Genomic DNA, 18,375 nt, shown 5'->3' with positions numbered 1-18,375 from the left:
CTATTATTTACTATGCTTTATTAGTCAAATAGCACAATACTTTTTTTTTTTCTAACTTAGGCTAATAGTTGAGCGGACCTGTCACCATACTATACTGACCTTTAACAGGGTAACATAATATGATAAAAGATGCACTTTAAAAATAAAAAAATATGTTTTTTAGAAGAATGGAAAGGAAAGTAATTTCTGTATTTTATTCAAATGAGAAAAAAAAATGTATAGCGTCAAATTCTTTAACATATCTGGAGTTGATTAAGTCAAAGGATACACTGGATGGTAAATCAGTCACATCACCTTAAGCTTTGTATACACATCTAAGCAGTTTATTCATTGTCTTCGCTTAAATTTAATTAAGTAGACACAATCAGACAAATGTTGAAAGCGTGACATGTACTTTAATTCAAATATAGAATTCACTCCATTTGACTTTACAATTGCCTTCGATGTATTAAAAAAAAGAACCCTATCACCATAGTCACCAGACCTCTCAAAATAACACACATCCATATGGAAACATTAGAAATACTGTACCAAACTATATCAGTGAACATTATCCTAATGATAGCAGAGTTTAGAAGTGTTCACTTTAGTATCAACTAGATTAATGACAAAAAAACAAGTGCATTTTATTTCCTAAGTAGCAACCAATGCTAGGCATAAAAGAGCAGTGTTTATTGATTCTGTATGTGCTTGAGTTAGGCCCATAGTTGGCAAATTAAGGGTTAGCAAAAAACATCACTGATGTTAGGGAACCATCCGATCATGTTAAATGTGTGGTATGTAATGGCCGAAGTGCAGCAAGCTTATACTATATACACACTTATTTTCAACACCCACTTGTAAAAGGTGCAGATTTGACTGTCATACCTTCTCATTTAGTACTAGTTTTTATAATCCATCATTAAAATAAAAATCTACTTAATTATTATTTATTTATTTTTTTCATTCTTTCACAGCAGTGATCTATTTTTATAAAGTTGTCATACAGGTTTAATCTAATGTACAAATAACATTAAGGATGTGCTCACACGTGATGTACTTGCATTGCATTTCCACAGCGTAAACATAAAATTGGTGTGATCCGCAGAATATTTTATTAATAATAATATTTTTAGGCAAACATTGTAGTTTTCCACAGCGTATTTTAAGGCTGCGAAAATACAATGCAAGTACGCCACGTGTGAGCGCACTATAAATCTTAAAGCATAATTACTTTCGAAACCAGAATATTCATGTGTAGCCACAGCAGACTCTAGTATGCGCCCCCCCCCCCTTCTCTCAAGTCCAGGAAGCTAAGTTATGGGAGGTTGTTTCATAGGATCTGTAGACCAGAAAGATGGTCGTCACTGGTGATTTTCCTGTCCTTACAAAATAGTAAGTATTCAGGTTTAATGAGTCACAAGTAGAATCATTTTGACCTTGCAGTGCTGCTATTTGTTTAGTCCCTGAAGAAAAAAGATTACCAGTGACCATTATGTCTCTAGTCCTTGTCGAAAAATTCCTAATATCTCAGATTCCTGGAGCTCTATAAGTGTTATGTCATGGGAGAAGAAAGATACTGGGGTCAAAACTGTATTTCAGTGTTTGAATGGAGTTAGACTTTAGGCCTATCTCGCACTGGGCAGGTTTGGTCCTTATTTTGCATATTTTGTCTAAGCTAAAATCAGGAATGGATACATAAAAGATGTTTCCATGTTACTTTTTTTTGTGTTTAGGATCCACTCCTGGTTTTGACTTTAAATTACATTTAACATATGAATTAAATCTGAACTGGGCGAAATAGACCTAAACTGGTAATTTACAGAAAATACATTGCATTTTCTCATATTGACAAACTGAGTTTTCAAAACTACTCAAAACTACTACTTCAAAAAATATATGAATATTATATACCATCCCTTTGCATTGTGATCATTATGACTTACATGTTATTAATTACATGTTATTAATTTTATTTATTTAAAAATAGAGTAATCTCAAATTCATACTCCATCTCTAAATCTCCAAGCGGACTGAAGCAGAATATCACTTATTATTAGAATGATCACTTTTAAGGCTCTATGAAGTCAATTTATAATAATGCAAGAGATAAACTGAATTAAACTAACAAACCTAAACTGCAGACATTAATAAAATAGTCACTTGTAGTATAAGACTTGAACTTGAAATAAGAATTTACAGCACCTTAAAATACATAGACACAATCACCCAAATACCTGAAAACTCCTTACATTATAGTATAAAATACTGTCCTAAACACAGTCCACTTTTAACCAATAACTGCTTGCAAATTCAAAAAAGTTAAAAGAAAAATGAAATTTTTCTAAATGTATAAATTAAGGCAAATTAAAACATTTGGATAACGTTACAAATCTGGAATTTAAATACGAATTTTCTGCATTATTATCTTCATATTGAGTTATTAAGGTAAAACTATGAACAGTTATATTTTAAACTGTTTCTACATACCTGTATATGTGTACATTTTACCAAGCCAGTATTGCTACAACGCAAGTTTTGGGGCACCTTACAAATTATGAAGAATTAAACTTATTCAAAAATATTACAACTTTTAATAGACCCAATAATGGAGGCATATATTAAAAATGAGTCAAACTTGAAATGTATGACATGCTGACAAAAGGTCTGTTCTGCATATTCATTCTCATCATCAGTAGTACACTAGAGAACCGATTATAAAACATGGTTGATCAAGCTTCTTCTTACGGCAAAGTGCTGTGTCTGAAATATCATATGTTTAGGATATTACTTCTTGCTTTCACACTGAGCTACAGTAGTCATGCACTCAACAGCTGTAACGTTCGCAGCCCAGTCCAGAAATTCAGGTGGGATTGTGCTGTCATTGTTTTTGTATATAACAATTGGCTCAAGTTCTGTTAGAAATTTTCTCCACAAAGGCTTGCATTATAGGAGGTTTATAGATTCCCTCATTATCCTTTCCCACAGTGAGTCTCCGTCTTTACATGAACTTACAGCTATCGAGTTACCTAAGGGAAGAAAAATAAGAATTAGTCTTATGTCTGATTTAAAATACTGTTTTCATATATTTTTGGACCAGTATTTTTTACAATGAATCTAAATATATTTTGCACTATACGAGAGTCAGTTTCTTGTTTTAGCCCCTTAATGTCTGCCAATATGCCTTTTTACAGCAGTCATTAACTCCTTCAGGACGCAGCCCTTTTTCAAATTTTCACTTTACTTTTTTTCTCCCCACTTTTCAAAAGCTATAATTTTTTTATTTTTCCATCTATATCGGCATACGAGGGCTTGTTTTTCCCAGGACAAGTAGTAGTTATTCATGGCACCATTTATTGTACGCATAATGTACTGGGAAGCTGAAAAAAATTATTTGTGTGGTGAAATGGGCAAAAACAGCGATTACGTCATATTTTGGGGGGTTGTATTTTTACGGCGTCTATCAGACGGTAAAAAGTACATATTCACCTTATTCTACAGGTTGATACGATTACGGTGATACCAAATTTATATGTTTTGTTTTATGTTTTACCACTTTTAAAAAAATAAAACCATTTGCTAAATTAAAAAAAAACGTTTGTGTCGCCGTATTCTTAGAGCCATAACGTTTTTATTTTTCCATCAATTTAGTGATGTGAGGGCTTACGTTTTGCGGGGCAAGCTGTAGTTTTCACTGATACCATTTTGGGGTATATGCGACTTTTTGATAATTTTCTATTTCATTTTTTTGGAGCGCTAAGGTGACCAAAAAAACAGCAATTTGCGTGTTTTATATATATATTTTTTACAGCATTCACCGAGCGGGTTAAAAAACTCTATATTGTGATAGTTCTGACTTTTATGGACGCGGCAATACCAGTTATGTTAACTTTCATTTTGTGAAAAGGTTTTTTTTTTAAACTTTTAATACTACAACAACATAGAATATAACAACAATCTTTATTTAACTGTTTTTTACTTTTTTTATTAGTCCCCCTAGGAGACTTGAAGCAGCGATCATTGGATCGCTTGCAGGATATACTGCAATACTAATGTATTGCAGTATATCGTGATTCCGACAGTCTCCTTTGAAGCCCTGCCGGAGTACAAAGATGGCAGACCTGGGGGCTTTTGTTCGACCCCAGGCTGCAATAGCAACCGTCCGATCGTGCCGCAGAGGGGCGCGATCACATATTTGAGGGGGCACCCCCTGATTCTAACACTTTAAATGCCGCGGTCGCGATTGATCGCGGCATTTAAGGTGTTAAACGGGCGGAATCAAAGTGAACTTTCATTCCGCTCATTGCAGGGAGGTGTCGGCTGCGTGTAACAGCCATCACCCGCTGTGTATGGAGCGAGCTCAGCCCGTGAGCTCGCTCCATACTTCCCCTTAACCCTCATCACATACAGTTACATGTTACGTGTCCCAGCGCTATCGTTTTAACGGTGCTGTGTTCTATTCCGGGCAAATTCTCTGACTGCTGGGATCGGAGGAACCTAAATACCGACCATGGCATCTAAGTGGTTTCAGAGGGAGGGGGCTCCTTCTGTCATCCCATTGGCCCACCAGCCAATGGCTTTGATGGCCACCTGGGGCTAACAAAGGCTGGGCCTAATAGGATGCCTGTCAGTCGACAGGCATGATACACTGCAATACAAAAGTATTGCAGTATATTCTAAAAGCAATCAAACTATTGTTTTGGGACTTATATTTTAAAAAGTTTATTTATTGTAAAAAATGCGTATTTCTGTGTATTTTTTACTTTTTTTAAAATGTAACATTAGGGGTATTTTTACATGAATTTTTTGTACTTTTTTTTTTTTAAATCCCATAAAGGTATTTTTCATTTTGATTTTGATTTTTTAACTGTAATGTACTGGCATATATCTATATGCCAGTACATTAGCCTGTGTACTGATTTTACACAGGCAGTTGTTAGGGCATACCTTAGTATGTCCTAACAACAGGAAATATGTTCAGACAGCTCTGGGGTCCTTCAATGGACACTGGGCTGTCTGGCCATACAAGTTATGGGCTTTGATCGTGTCACAGGGATTTTCTGTGACGTGATCAATGGGCAGTCCCGCCTCCTTGAATGCTTGATCAGGTTTTATCGCGGCATTCAAGGGGTTAACGGCAGAGAGATGTTTCCCTTTTTTTTGTATTACAGCCATTGCCCCGCTCCCGATCGCGCGTGGAGACGGCTGTCACACAGGATGAGAATGTTTGTCCTAATGCGCGAAGTACCCGCCGCTCAGGACGAGCATTCTCGTCCTGTGTCGGCAACCAATTAAAAGAAAATGAAACAAGAAACAATGTCAAAATTGCTGTTTTCTATTCATTACGAATTCCAAAAATGCATTAAAATTATCAAAAAGTCGCATCTACCCTAAAATGGTGCCAATAAAAACTAAAAGTCGTCATCCAAAAAATAAGCCCTCATACAGCTATATAGATCGAAACATAGAAAAAGTTATGGCTCTTAAAATATGGTGACACAAAACATATAATTAAACAAAAGTTTTTTTTATTGTGAAAAAGTAGTAAAACATAAAAAATATATGAATTAATATCACTATAATCATACTGACCCAGAAAATAAAGTTATTATGTTATTTATTTTGCACAATAAATGGTGTAAATTTAAAACGAAAAAAATAATTAGGAGAATTTCTACTTTTTTTCCATTCTCCCCCCCAAAAAGTTCTTAGAAGTTAATCAATAAGTTACATGTTTGCCAAAATTGTGGCATCAAAAAATAAAACTTGCCACACCATAAACAAGCCCTCACATGGCTTTGTTGATAGAATAATAAAAAAATTATGGCTATTGGAATGCGACAGTAAAAAAACGGAAAAATTGCTTGGTCATTAAGGCCCAAAATAATCTGGTCACTAAAGGGAAACGGAAAATTCCAGGCAGAACTAATACACTGAGTTATACCTAGTGCAAGGCTAGAAGAGGCGAGCTATAACATAGGGATGCTCTTTTGAGTGTTCTTTAAATAACTGTCATGCACCACCCCCTACACAACGCACAACATAGTGTCTTCGTTATACCCTTTAACCTAAATTTTTTGTGCTCCTAAATTTCTTCTGTGTTTTCTATCCATAAAGACTGCTTATGAATATTCATTAGGGCTTCCACCTCGGTTGTGTGCTCTTAGATGGCTGCTGAGAGCTGACTGGCTTTTTATGTGACCTTACATGATGAATAGTGGATGTTATTGGTCAAATTTTCTGTGAAGCTCCAGACTATAGACCCAATCTGAGAAAGCCAAATTCTTTAGACTCATTCATGTTTTATTAAGATTTTCTAAAAAAAAATAAAAAATGGCTCAGTAGTAGACTAAGGAGAATCATTTAATTGACTTCTCACATAAGAATACATTATAAAGTATCATTCATTATAACTAACCAAAACTTTGATAAATTCTCTTAACATAATATTTCATTGTAAGATTAAAAAAAATCTGTCAAATTGTAAGAAAAAGTCTTATTCAAGTTTCTAATATTTATTGTATTGTAATCTTAGTTATTGTTTCTTTGCAAGCTGTTACACTGACACAGTGTTCCATTTCTTTGGGTTTCCAGTATTTTTAACGGCAAGAATAGCGTTGTTTCCAGCAATATTCTTGCCATTAAAAACAATGGAAATCCAACATAATTGTTGGGATCTGTTTGAAAATGGATTCGTCATACCTGTCATGAATCCTATAAGAATGGGGACTATGACACTACAGTAAATAGAGTCTTATTTAACAGTAATTTTTCTAAACATTTTTTTTACTTGTAATTTAGTATTTATGAATGTTGAAATCTGTTGTTCACATCACACATTGACAATAGATAATTTTCGACAATAGATAATTTTCAACAATCAAAATGGTCAAGGGGGAAGTGATGATGACCCAAGTTATAAGTAAAATTAATTTATGCATTTATCTTTCAACTTGACTTGTCTCATAGTCACTCTAAGATATACTAAATTTAATTGAAGCTACCAAAAAATCCCAAAAATGCGTTTATCACAAACTTTGTCCATATCTATTACATAACATTTTTTAACATGAATTGTTAAATGTTATTAATAAAAGCAGAGAACTACAGATGTCTACATCGTAAGAAAAAAATATTATATTTAAAGGCCATATACAATGCCTTGCTCTATTCTCAGCTGCATTACCGTCCTCATGAGATATAGTGCTTATTACACAATTACATAATTGCAGCACAATCATGTCATACGTCTCAAAGGAGAAAATCTACAGTCTCGTTTCAACATTCACAGCCTCATTAAGAATTTCCTTTCATTTAACAAAGATGGATTTACACACTGTGATTTTGGGTACAATTTAATCACAGCACGTAAATGACTCAAAAGTGATCTTTATAGTTGAGAATACTTGCTGCCATTGTAATTGAAAATAATCTCAAAGGCTATGTACACCTTTGAAAACTTTTTTTAAAATAAAAATGTGTATCCGTGTGATTGATGCAACTTTGTAATTACATTTTATTAAAAAATATATTTAACTTTTTGAGATACAGCTGTTTTGTATTCTGTATACAGAGCAGCTGTATTCAGCGCTCAGACCTGAATTCGTCAGTGAAAGCGGGTCCGATCCACCTCTAACTTAGATGTGATCGATAACAGCTCGATCCTGCGTGACCTGCTGTCACTGAACCCGTCAGTGCTGCTGGCCTGACAGATTCAGGTCTCAGCGCAAGATACAGCTGCTCTGTATACAGGATACAATCAGCTGTATCGCAAAAAGTAAAAATACAATAAAAAAAACATTTTCAAAGGTGTACATAGCCAATAAACACTAAAATAGTTATTTTGTAAGCAGAGAAATGTATTTGATCTCAAACCCCCAATAAAATGCTACAGATAAGATAAATTAAATAGTTGCTTCAATGTAGATCAGCCAGGACCAGAGGTGTACTCTGCAAAGGATATAAGTATGCAGCTTCATGATCGTGCTGTTCATCATATTTGGAGATTTGATCAGAGAATAAAGCCAAAAAAAAGTGCTCTACATTACCTAAATAAAACGGCTATTATCCTTATTATAAAGGTTAAGAGGGACGGAGTGAAAAGTCTAATAAAAAGGTATTACTTGTATTGTTATGCAGTTCAGATACAAAACAAAGTCCACCATTACATACTAAATGGCAAAACGCTGACATGGAAAAGGATTTGGGAATATTATTAGAAAGCAAACTGAAATGTAGCACCTAGTGCCAGATAGCTGCTACCAAGTCAAACAGGATCATGCATAGAGAGCTTTAAGGGGCATAGATGCACAATAGTTTTACCTTACAAATCACTAGTCAGATCACACATTGAATATTGTGTAAAGTTTTGTGCACCAGTGTACAGGAAATTGGGGTTGTTTAGTTTGGAAATTTAGACTGCTTAGGGGTGACCTAATAACCATGTATAAATATACCAAAGGGCAGTTAGGGCTTTGTCTAATGATCTATTTGTTCCCAGAAATGTAACTAAACCTAGGGGCATCCATTACATCTAGAGTAAAGAAGGGTTCTACATCCTTATAGAACGGGATTCTTTACTGTAAGAGCAGTAAGACTATGAAACTTTCTTCCAAAGGATGTTGTAATGGTTAATTAGTTGATAGATTTTAAAAGAGGCCTAGACAACTTTCTACAAAGATATTATATCACAAGTTATAGGTACCAGATTATTGGAGATGGGTCAATGATCATGGGATTAATTTTGATATATTTGCCCTATTTGGAGTTGGGAACAACATGTTTCCCTAAAATGAGGAAACATCATTAAATGGCAATTGCAATATGAGTATATAGTCATTATAATTTGTGACTTGTCATTAAGAAATAAGTAAATTGTAACAACTATAAGTGAATTAACAGATATAAATGATCAGGGGTTTGTATAGTAAGAAGTAGAGGGTGCAGAGGTAGCAGTCGCACATGACCCTATCTGTCACATAAGAAGACACTAGTATTATAAATGCCATATGGTAGGTAAGAGCCTGTTATAGACTTTGCATTGGGGCCCAGGTACTTCAAGTTACGCCTCTGGAAAGAAATGTTGTTTTCTGTCAGTTATTGCCCTAACGTGTGTGGTAGATGTTATTCCCAATTTATGACTAGTATCATGACTCATCACTAAGTATAATGTGATAAAGATGATACCCTTTTTTTACTGCTAAGGGAGACAAATCGTTTGGGCTTGATGTTGCTCCAGAACTTGTTTTATTGTACGGTTTTAAATATGATTTAAGTAAATTGACAAGTACAATATGACAATCCAGTATGCAAATTTCTATGAATATTATTCTAAGATTTCAAGACAGCAAGATAGCAATATGCTCACTTTCTCTTACCATATGCAGGACAGGTGTACACTATCCCAGGTGACTTTGCATCACTGGGGAAAGGCATATAGTACCTTTTGAATACTTAATGCAAACACATTTGACGGGCACAACTATTATGTATACAATATGCTCACATGTTGTGGTGAACAGCTCAATAGGATTTATCAGACATGTTTAATGATTTTCATTTTATTCTGTTTTTAAATTTTCCAGTTACCGAAAGCAGAACTCACTTTCATCATCATTATGGAAAGACCATTCACAGGCGTGCAATCAAGATTCCCTAGAGCAACACACCGGCTGTCGAAATTATGATATGCTTTAAAGTCAGTATGGTTGGGAATTTAGAATTCTCAGCAGTGAGAGCTGTGAGTATACTTACTGCAAGTCATTACATCTGGTGAATTTATGAGTAGAATTATTTTCCAAAACATTGTCGTAATAAAATATAGTGGCCATAACATAATATTTTTCTATTTTTAGTAGGATTCATGTCAGTCTCTTCATGCACATTAGGAATGTCTGGTAACGTAATATTTACTGTACGTCTAATCTTTTTAAAATTATGTCTGCCATTTTTATGAATCATATATTTGAGCTGTCCAGCACTCATTTTTGTATTTTCATCTTTACAAATATATAACTTTTTAAGCTGTCTCCTCCCCTGAGTTGGCTTAGGTGTAAATAAAACTAGTAACCATCTAAACTTTAACCAGTGTACAGAACCAGATGTCATTTACAATTCACTTCTTTCAAATTGAAAGGCTACTAGACAGCTTTTAATTAAAGGCTATATAGACTTTTGAAGCTATTTTAAAAAAAAAACAAAACAATGCTTTAAGTGATTTCCAACAACTTTTAAATTGACGTTCATTTTTTTATTTATTTTTTTAAGATACAGCTTATAGGTATCCTGTATACATAGAAGCTGCATTGTTTCATCAATGGCAATTTAGTCTGGTCTCTGACGCGCTGGATCTAGCTAATAGCAATTACATCTAAGTTCATCATCCCATGGTCTAGTAAACTGAGATATAGGGTTGTTTGGTGTGGTCTTTGTGCTGAAGAGTCTCCATAAACCACTATATATCTCCTACATACACAGGGTGCCTCATTCACCTTATTATAGCTTTACCCTATGGATCTTATTGCATTCTATCAGCCCCCATTATTTTTAAGTAAATTACTTCTCAATCTACTTTAAAATAATAATATTAAACAATAAATATGTTGTTCTATATGATAAAATTACATGTTTTCTGGTAATCTGTCATATTTGGTTAGAATAACATGTTCCCAGGCTTTTACATTTTGTATTGACCTGATGAGGGAATCAGAAGCCCATAGTCTTATCAAATAATGTATTTAAAAAAAACATATTTTTAAATATATCACTCTGGAACCACAGCCCCCTTTCTAATATACCCTATTTTTAATTCCCATTATAGTTTTGCAGGCACAGTAACAGATAAAGCAGCTCTCCAGTGTGAATCTTTCAGCATGGTCTTACAATGTATTTGAAAATATGTATGTGCATATGTACAGTGGCTTAGGAAAGTATTCACCCTCATTGGTTTTTTCTCATTGTTCCAGGCAAAACTAGTCCAACTCCTTTAAGTTAGATGTGTTGTGTTGGTATACAGAAGTCTTTTTTGGATGGTAGGAGCACAACACTTTTTGCTGGTGGGCTCAAATGAGTCTCACTCCTCCCCTGGTTCCCACCAAAAGATCCCGATCTTGACTGAATGTCTCCACTGCTAGAAGACTGATCTGTTAACAGCTGTATATTGTTCATTTAGACCAGAATACGAGTCTACAGAATGTCTCCCTAGTAGAACCAGTATGTGAGTGTAAGAATAAGGGTATGTGCACACGGTAGCAGGCTTTTACGTCTGAAAAGACAGACTGTTTTCAGGAGAAAACAGCTGCCTCATTTCAGACGTAAATGCTCCTCCTCGCATTTTGCGAGGCTTCTCTGACAGCCGTAAATTTTGAGCTGTGCTTCATTGAGTTCAATGAAGAACGGCTCAAATTACGTCTGAAAGAATTGCCCTGCACTTCTTTTGACGATGCTGTATTTTTACGCGTCGTCGTTTGACAGTTGTCAAACGACGACGCGTAAATGACAGGTTGTCTGCACAGTACCTTCGGCAAACCCATTCAAATGAATGGGCAGATGTTTGCCGACGTATTGTAGCCCTATTTTCAGGCGTAAAACGAGGCATAATACGCCTCGTTTACACCTGAAAATAGGTCGTGTGAACCCAGCCTTAAGAAACAGTGCACTGTACTAAAGAATTAGTGCACCATAGCTTCATCAAGTGTTTTACGAAAACGCTTGCAATAATTTCTGCTGCTCATTTCTTACAAAGCCGTCCATTAAATTTAAATGAATCTGTCCCAATTTTTACATAAATATTATAATTTAATATATAATATTTATGAAAAATATATATAGTAAAAAATATGTATTATATTTTAACATTGCTTAAACCTGTGATGTTAGTAACTGTGATGAGTAGTTTTAATGATGCCAATAACATTATATGAATATATTATGTAGAACTCACCTTTGTGGTTTTCACTTTACTACCTGAGGCACAACTCCATCCTTTTTGGTCAGGAAGGACTTTGCATTCCTCTCCATCAAGACACGGCTGCATTTGACACCACCATTTCTGCTCCACTATCGATGCTAAAAAATCAACAAAATCAACATCTAGTCAACTGTATTTACTGGATTTAACAGAATGATTATCTTAGTTAAATTAAATAAATGGTTTACAATTACATTTTTGCAGTCATTAAAAGTAGATACTGTATATTATTGATAACTTTACAAACAGGAGTTATTTCTTTTTGAGTCTTTATGTAAAAAATTATTGCCCACAAATAGCACCAGCATTTGTAATACGTACAATATATATTTTATTTAATTATTTATTATACTTTTGTCTTGCTCATGACTTTACAGTTTTTAGTTCACAAAATGTACAATGTTAGATAATATTCATATTGAAGACGAAAAATAAACAGAATAAAATAATATTAAATTATCCTTTTCTTATGGGAGGTGATAAATCCTTAATATTTACAATAATTGCAGGCAATATACATACCATCTACACAAGATGGAATAGCTCTTGTTGTTCCCGCCACTTGCCCTGGGAAACATGAGCACTTTACCGTCTGTGACCTTTCCTCTATCTTGTTCTTATTACAGCATCTGTGAAGAGCCACAACTTCACATGTTCCAGTTTTAACATGCTGAGCTGAAGAGGCAAGAAAATAAGATGCTATTTTTTTCCCTCAAAATATAATATATTTAATCAAGTCAATACATTTTGGCTTCCTTTACACAGAAAAGTTTTGTATGGTGATTCTTTTGGTAAAATTATACATGCATTTTTTATGGTGTTTTTTGCAAATAGTGTTTACTACCTATGTTATCTTAGGTGGTGTCTTTAATATTGCAAATCATGTGATTCAAAGATTGTGTGATGCAAAGACTCCTCTTTTTACAACACATGATATATTCTGTAAAAAATACTGCAAAAAAAGCCATTAAAAAACGCAACACACATTGACACTTGCACAAAAGATAAGTCACCTCACCGCTCTACGTTAGTTTAAAAAAAGATACTGTCTCCCCAGCTGCGGCTCAAAAGTAACTATGGGGCGCCTCAAAGTTTGAGAAGCACTGCTGTATAGAATTGGCTCCTTCCTATCACAGTTGGTAGCTCCCAAAAAAGTAGGAAATCTCACAGTGTAGTTAGAGTCTTATGAGAAATGAGGATGAAGAACATCGTCCATGCAATACTGAGGGAAATCCTCTTTTTTTTCTTATGGTATGTATTTGAGAAATTGAATATACTCTCATTTATTGAGTTTTTCTCAAAACTGATAGGTGGTATTTAATAACATTCAAACATTAGAAGAAGGGGGAAATGGAAGGAAATAACACATGGCTGCAGTATCAGAAACACGCAGGTTTGTTTGCACTTTTTAACCATGGAGACACATAGAAGCACAGTCGCTGTTTAGAAAAACCTGTAGGATTTTTTTTCAAATCAAGATTGGTGAAAGAATTAGTTGCAAAGGTGAACATAGCCTTTAAAGTAACATTACATATCAGTACTTGGCACTTTGAAACGAAAAAGAAATTACCATATAGCTTTAGCTTTCCCAATTTTAAAATTACATTTAACATTTACATTTTTTACAACCTTCATGCCATCATAAATTGTATTGTGTGTGTGGTAACATTTCTTATAAATAAAAAATAGACTTGTCACAGTCTAGAGTTGTGCTTGTGGACAACAGCCCACAGAGTCACTGCAGCTCCATATTACTTAGCTGTAGGCATACCGTGTGCAACCATATGGTACTGCATGGAGGTATTAAAGAGTTATTTCCGAATAGCACCGTAGTAAAACATTCTGTGAAGCATGTGACATTTCCTAAGGAATCCAACAGAAAAAAACTCAGTATGCATCTGTTTAAAATCTGAGGCGTAGCGGGGTACAGTAAAACCCCATACACTTTTATGGGTGCTGTATTACGCTCTGTATAACTTTCTAAAGAGGTTTTACAGAGGTGTAATATGGCCATTAATATATGGCCAAAAACTCAAATCGGACAACTCCATAACAACCCCATGGACAAATGCTTAGTAACTTTGTAAATACATTGCTTTCTTATCTAGCACTGATTTAAAATTATTTTTTTACATCTCCTTTTTACATCCCTAAAGCTAAATTGTTATTCTGCTGAATGCCTGACATCTGATTCCAAGGGCAACCAGAAAAATATAAGCAGGTATGTTTATGAAAGCAAATAAAATAACTTGTAATGGTATAAAAATGGTAAAGCTAAATATTTGCACATTTTCCAAGTTCTATAGAACTATGCTATAAATATTATTTTTTTAATAAATATTTTATTCAATTTTTTTGTTTATAATACAAACAGGCATATTAAGCATGTACAGTAGATATACATACGGACATCCATAAAAATCAACATAAACAACAAAAATTATCACCACCCCCTTTGCACTTCACTCCTTTCCCAACCTTACCCAAGTGCTTCTCTTTTCTTTCCACATAGAATAATAAACACATTTTCTAGTATTCCCTATAGTGATGCATTACAGTAGTAGTTGGAATAATAAAAGAGGGACATCAGTTGCCATCTTTCTTTGTCTACGTAAACCCTCTCCACATAAGGCTGCCAGAATCTTAAAAAAAGATTCTACCAGTTAACTTCAAGCATTTTAAGCCTACAATATCTCTCTATAAACATAAGTTTTCTCACCAATTCCCTCAACGCATGGAAAAGTTAAAGCCATGGATTCTGTTAAAAAGCAATTCCCAATATCTGTTGCAGAAAAAATAACTATTTTCAAAATATATATAACTATGGGCACTCACAAAACCCAAGGATAAGGGATGCACAGGACAAATGGCATTTTCGTAAATCTCTTTCAGCCTGATATATATTTTTCTAATTGCAAATTAAAAGCACAATATGCTCTATGTATAAGATGAAAAAAAAAATTCTCCCCAGGTTTCAGAAAGTATGACCCTCCTCACTTTCATAAAACTTGTCAGTAGTGTAGAGGGTACCTGTCAAGGTCTGGATTCAGGTTTGTAGTCCAGTGGCTGAAACAATCTGAAAGGATGTTGTTATTAAGAGTAGCCAATTAACAGTCCAGATTCAATACAAAGGCAAATGGTGAATTGAAGCGTAAGGTAGAGACGTGGTCAGAAGCAATCCAAGTTCAGGTACGGGGATAAACAGCAACAGTTTGTATCGTAAGGGAGCAAAAAGCACTAAGCTAGACTAAAGGCAGGGAGCTCAATAATAAGGCAATCAGGAAGTGTAAAGGCAAAGTTTATGTAAATGGTCAGAAGGTACGGCTAGAAAGAGCTGGAATAGAATTGCAGACGAGTAGACCTTTGTGAAACTGGATAACTGACACGGCAAAATAAGCTATCCAGAATCAAAGATACCGCCTGCCACCTGGAACAGAAGAGTTTCTGGCAACTGAATCCTGAGTCATATAATGTACTGAAAAACTGAAAGAAATTCTTTGTGGGGTAGAATAAAAACCAAAACAGCAATTCCTCCACTGTTTTTTGGATTTTGTTATTACCGTGTGGTAAAAAAAACATGTTTACCTTATTCTTCCGGTCAATATGATGATGGCGATACAAAATTTATATTTTATATGTTTTACTACTTTTTCAAAATAGAGAATATGTAAAAAAAAAAAAAAATCCTTTGTGTCGTTATTTTCTGACTTTGTGATAAAGTTTATTCAATTTTTGGAAAAGTGAGATGTCCATAAAACAGCAATTCTGGCATTTTTTTTTTTTTCGGTGTTCACCATTCGGGATAAATAATGTTATATTTTAATATTTCTGACTTTTATGGATGCGGTGATACAGATTATGTATATTTAATTTTTTTTTGTTAAAAACTTTACTAAAATTATTTTCATTTTTTTTCCGTCCCACTAGGATATTTAAATTTGCAATTATTTGATTGCTGGTACAATACACTGCAGTACTTATGTATTGCAGTGAACTGTCTTTTATTGAGCCCCGCCTCTGGCAGGACTTCGAATGATGACCAAGATGGCAGACCTGGGGTGCCTTTACTAGACCCCTGGTTGCCAAGAAAACCCATTGGCACTCCATCTCTTTCTAAGGGCTTAAATGCCGCAATTGATATTGACCACGGCATCTAAGTGGTTAAACGGCCAGGGTAATGCAGAGCAGACAACCAAAGCAAATGGCGCGGGCTTAGCTCCTGAGTGTGCTCCTTACCTCTTCCCCCTTTGGCTATGACGTACACAGGGTAGGCGTCATGGCTCCTCCAGTGGTGGAATGCCCGGCCAGAGTGTTACCAACAGGATTCCGCATCTAAAGGAAGCCCCTGTCTAGGAGGTGGTGTAATTACCACTGAAACAGTCATAGCGGCTGCTACAGGGCCTGCACCATGAGGGTCCAATGCCGCTCGCCATCACCGACCCACCCCATGCCCAGTGGCCCCGCTAGCAGCCGCTATGGCTGCTACAGCAGTAGTGATGCCACATTCAATAGTAACTGTGTCCTTAGGACGCAGATACTATTGATGCTATGGCAGAGCAGGGAGGTCTGCTCTGCCATTTACAAGGTTACAGACTCACAGGCAGAGTGCTAATAGCGCTCTGTCCGGAACTCGGGCTATGGGCTTGCCCCTGACATCATTGTCAATATATGGACAGTGATGTCAGGAGGAGAGAAGGAGTCCCAGGCAGAGCGCTAGAAGCGGCTCTGCTCCGGGACTCCACCTCTGGGGAAGCCCCTGACGTCACTGTCCATATATGGACAGTGACGTCAAGGGCTCCTCCTGAAGCGGAATCCTTGGCCAGTGCGTCGGCAATGCTCTGGTTGGGGATTCCACTACTAGAGGAAGCCCCAAAGGCGCTACCTACAGGGAAGTGGGCTGTGTGGCACTACCAGGGAGGTGGGCTGTGTGGCACTACCTGGGAGGGGGGCTGTATGGCACTACCTGGGAGGGGGGCTGTGTGGCACTATCTACTGTAGGCACTAAATATATGGGGGTATGAACTGGGGGCCCATCTTCTATATGGGGGCATAAACAGGGCCTAACTTCTATATAGTGTCACAAAGTGATGTTTTCTGCTATTTTACTGCTGCCGTGAGTTACCACGCAAAAGGGCCCACTAAGTTTGTATCGCACAAGGGCCCACATAAACCTAGAGCCAGCCGTGGACGTACATGTACATCTTCAGTGGCTATTGGGTTAAAAAGGCAGCCCTCTAAACCGAATCCTGAACCATATCAGAGTACAGGGAAGTAAAAAAGTGAGCCAAAGCCCCATTGATTTGTTTAGGGTGTGAATGGAGAACACTATTCAGATCCCTCATAGCCATAATATGAAAGCTCTCCCTTAACCCTCTTGCCAGTGCTGCCAAGAGTCTTATTTCCATAATTGGATCACTGATGTTACTGTAGCATCTCAAACTAAAAATGTGCTAAGGTTTCACCATGAATAAAAGCCTCCATAAAAGCAGGGGTAGGGTCTAAATTATAATCAAAATATTCGGTCTGATAGGCTTTGCTTGCCTTTGTATAATTCGGCAAAGTATAGCAGCAAATTAATTTACGGTCGGTCAGGTGAAGAAATCACCTGGCATCCTTCAATGCCGTAGTATCTAATAATTGGGCCAATCAGGAACCTGCTCGAGTACCTTTCCATCCCGGAGACCCATCCTCCCGTGATTTAATGACCAATTTAAGGCTGCCACCTATAAGTTTATGAAGGATCGGGTCCTCCCAGATCCATTTCTCTAACCCAGACATAAAAGGATCAGAGGCTATGTTAGGCCTATACACATTGTAAATACAAAGCATTTTGTCAGAGAATTGTAACAACAGTGTAATCACTCAGCCGTCCTCAAATCTGTCAACCTCAATACTTTACATTGTAAGTGTTTATGAAGTAGAATCACAACTCTGATCTTTTCATTAATTGCTGTAATCACAGGTTCCCCTAATGCATGACCTATGCAAGAATGTTATAATTTGACAATTTCCTTAGCTGCCAAATGTGTTTCTTGGAGCAGCGCTATATCCGCACACAGTTTCTTCAAATTGTGGAGAACTTTTTCTTTCTTAGCCATGTTGGGACTTCAGGTATACACAGAATAGGGAGATTCTCCAAGCATTTCCCCCAGAAGGTAAGTCCCCATGCACACGAACGTGCTTTTGCCGGCGCAACTCCCCCAAAAATCCATGGGAGAATTGCGGCCCCATTCATTTCTCTGGGCCCATGCACACGGTCCGTGCATGGCCCAGGAGCCTGGACCGCAGAAAGAACGGACATGTCTTATTACGGCCGTGTTCTGCGGTCCAGGCTCATAGAAAATAATGGACACAGTCATGTGCACGGCCCACGATTTGCGGGCGGCTCGCAGGTGACAAAATCACGGCAGTGCACATGGTTACGGTCA

General features: G+C 36.3%; 1 protein-coding gene across 4 annotated transcripts in view; it reads right to left on the bottom strand.

Moving 5' to 3' along the window:
• Positions 1–375: 375 nt before the first annotated feature.
• The window catches only part of TAFA2 (TAFA chemokine like family member 2), a 343,128-nt gene continuing 325,128 nt past the window's right edge, over positions 376–18,375 (bottom strand). For all 4 annotated transcript variants that reach the window (XM_075857009.1, XM_075857010.1, XM_075857011.1 and 1 more), the window contains 3 exons: positions 12,470–12,622; positions 11,921–12,045; positions 376–3,008 (listed from right to left, as the gene is read on the bottom strand). In XM_075857009.1, the coding sequence (XP_075713124.1) occupies positions 2,997–3,008; positions 11,921–12,045; positions 12,470–12,622 (290 nt within the window). In that variant the 3' untranslated portion in view covers positions 376–2,996. The remainder of the gene's footprint in view (positions 3,009–11,920; positions 12,046–12,469; positions 12,623–18,375) is intronic.

Source organism: Rhinoderma darwinii, chromosome 3, assembly GCF_050947455.1.
Source record: "Rhinoderma darwinii isolate aRhiDar2 chromosome 3, aRhiDar2.hap1, whole genome shotgun sequence".
Classification (NCBI taxonomy): Eukaryota; Metazoa; Chordata; class Amphibia; order Anura; family Rhinodermatidae; genus Rhinoderma; species Rhinoderma darwinii.
Note: the sequence above shows the minus strand (reverse complement) of the source record. Positions and strands in the feature narration are given on the sequence as shown.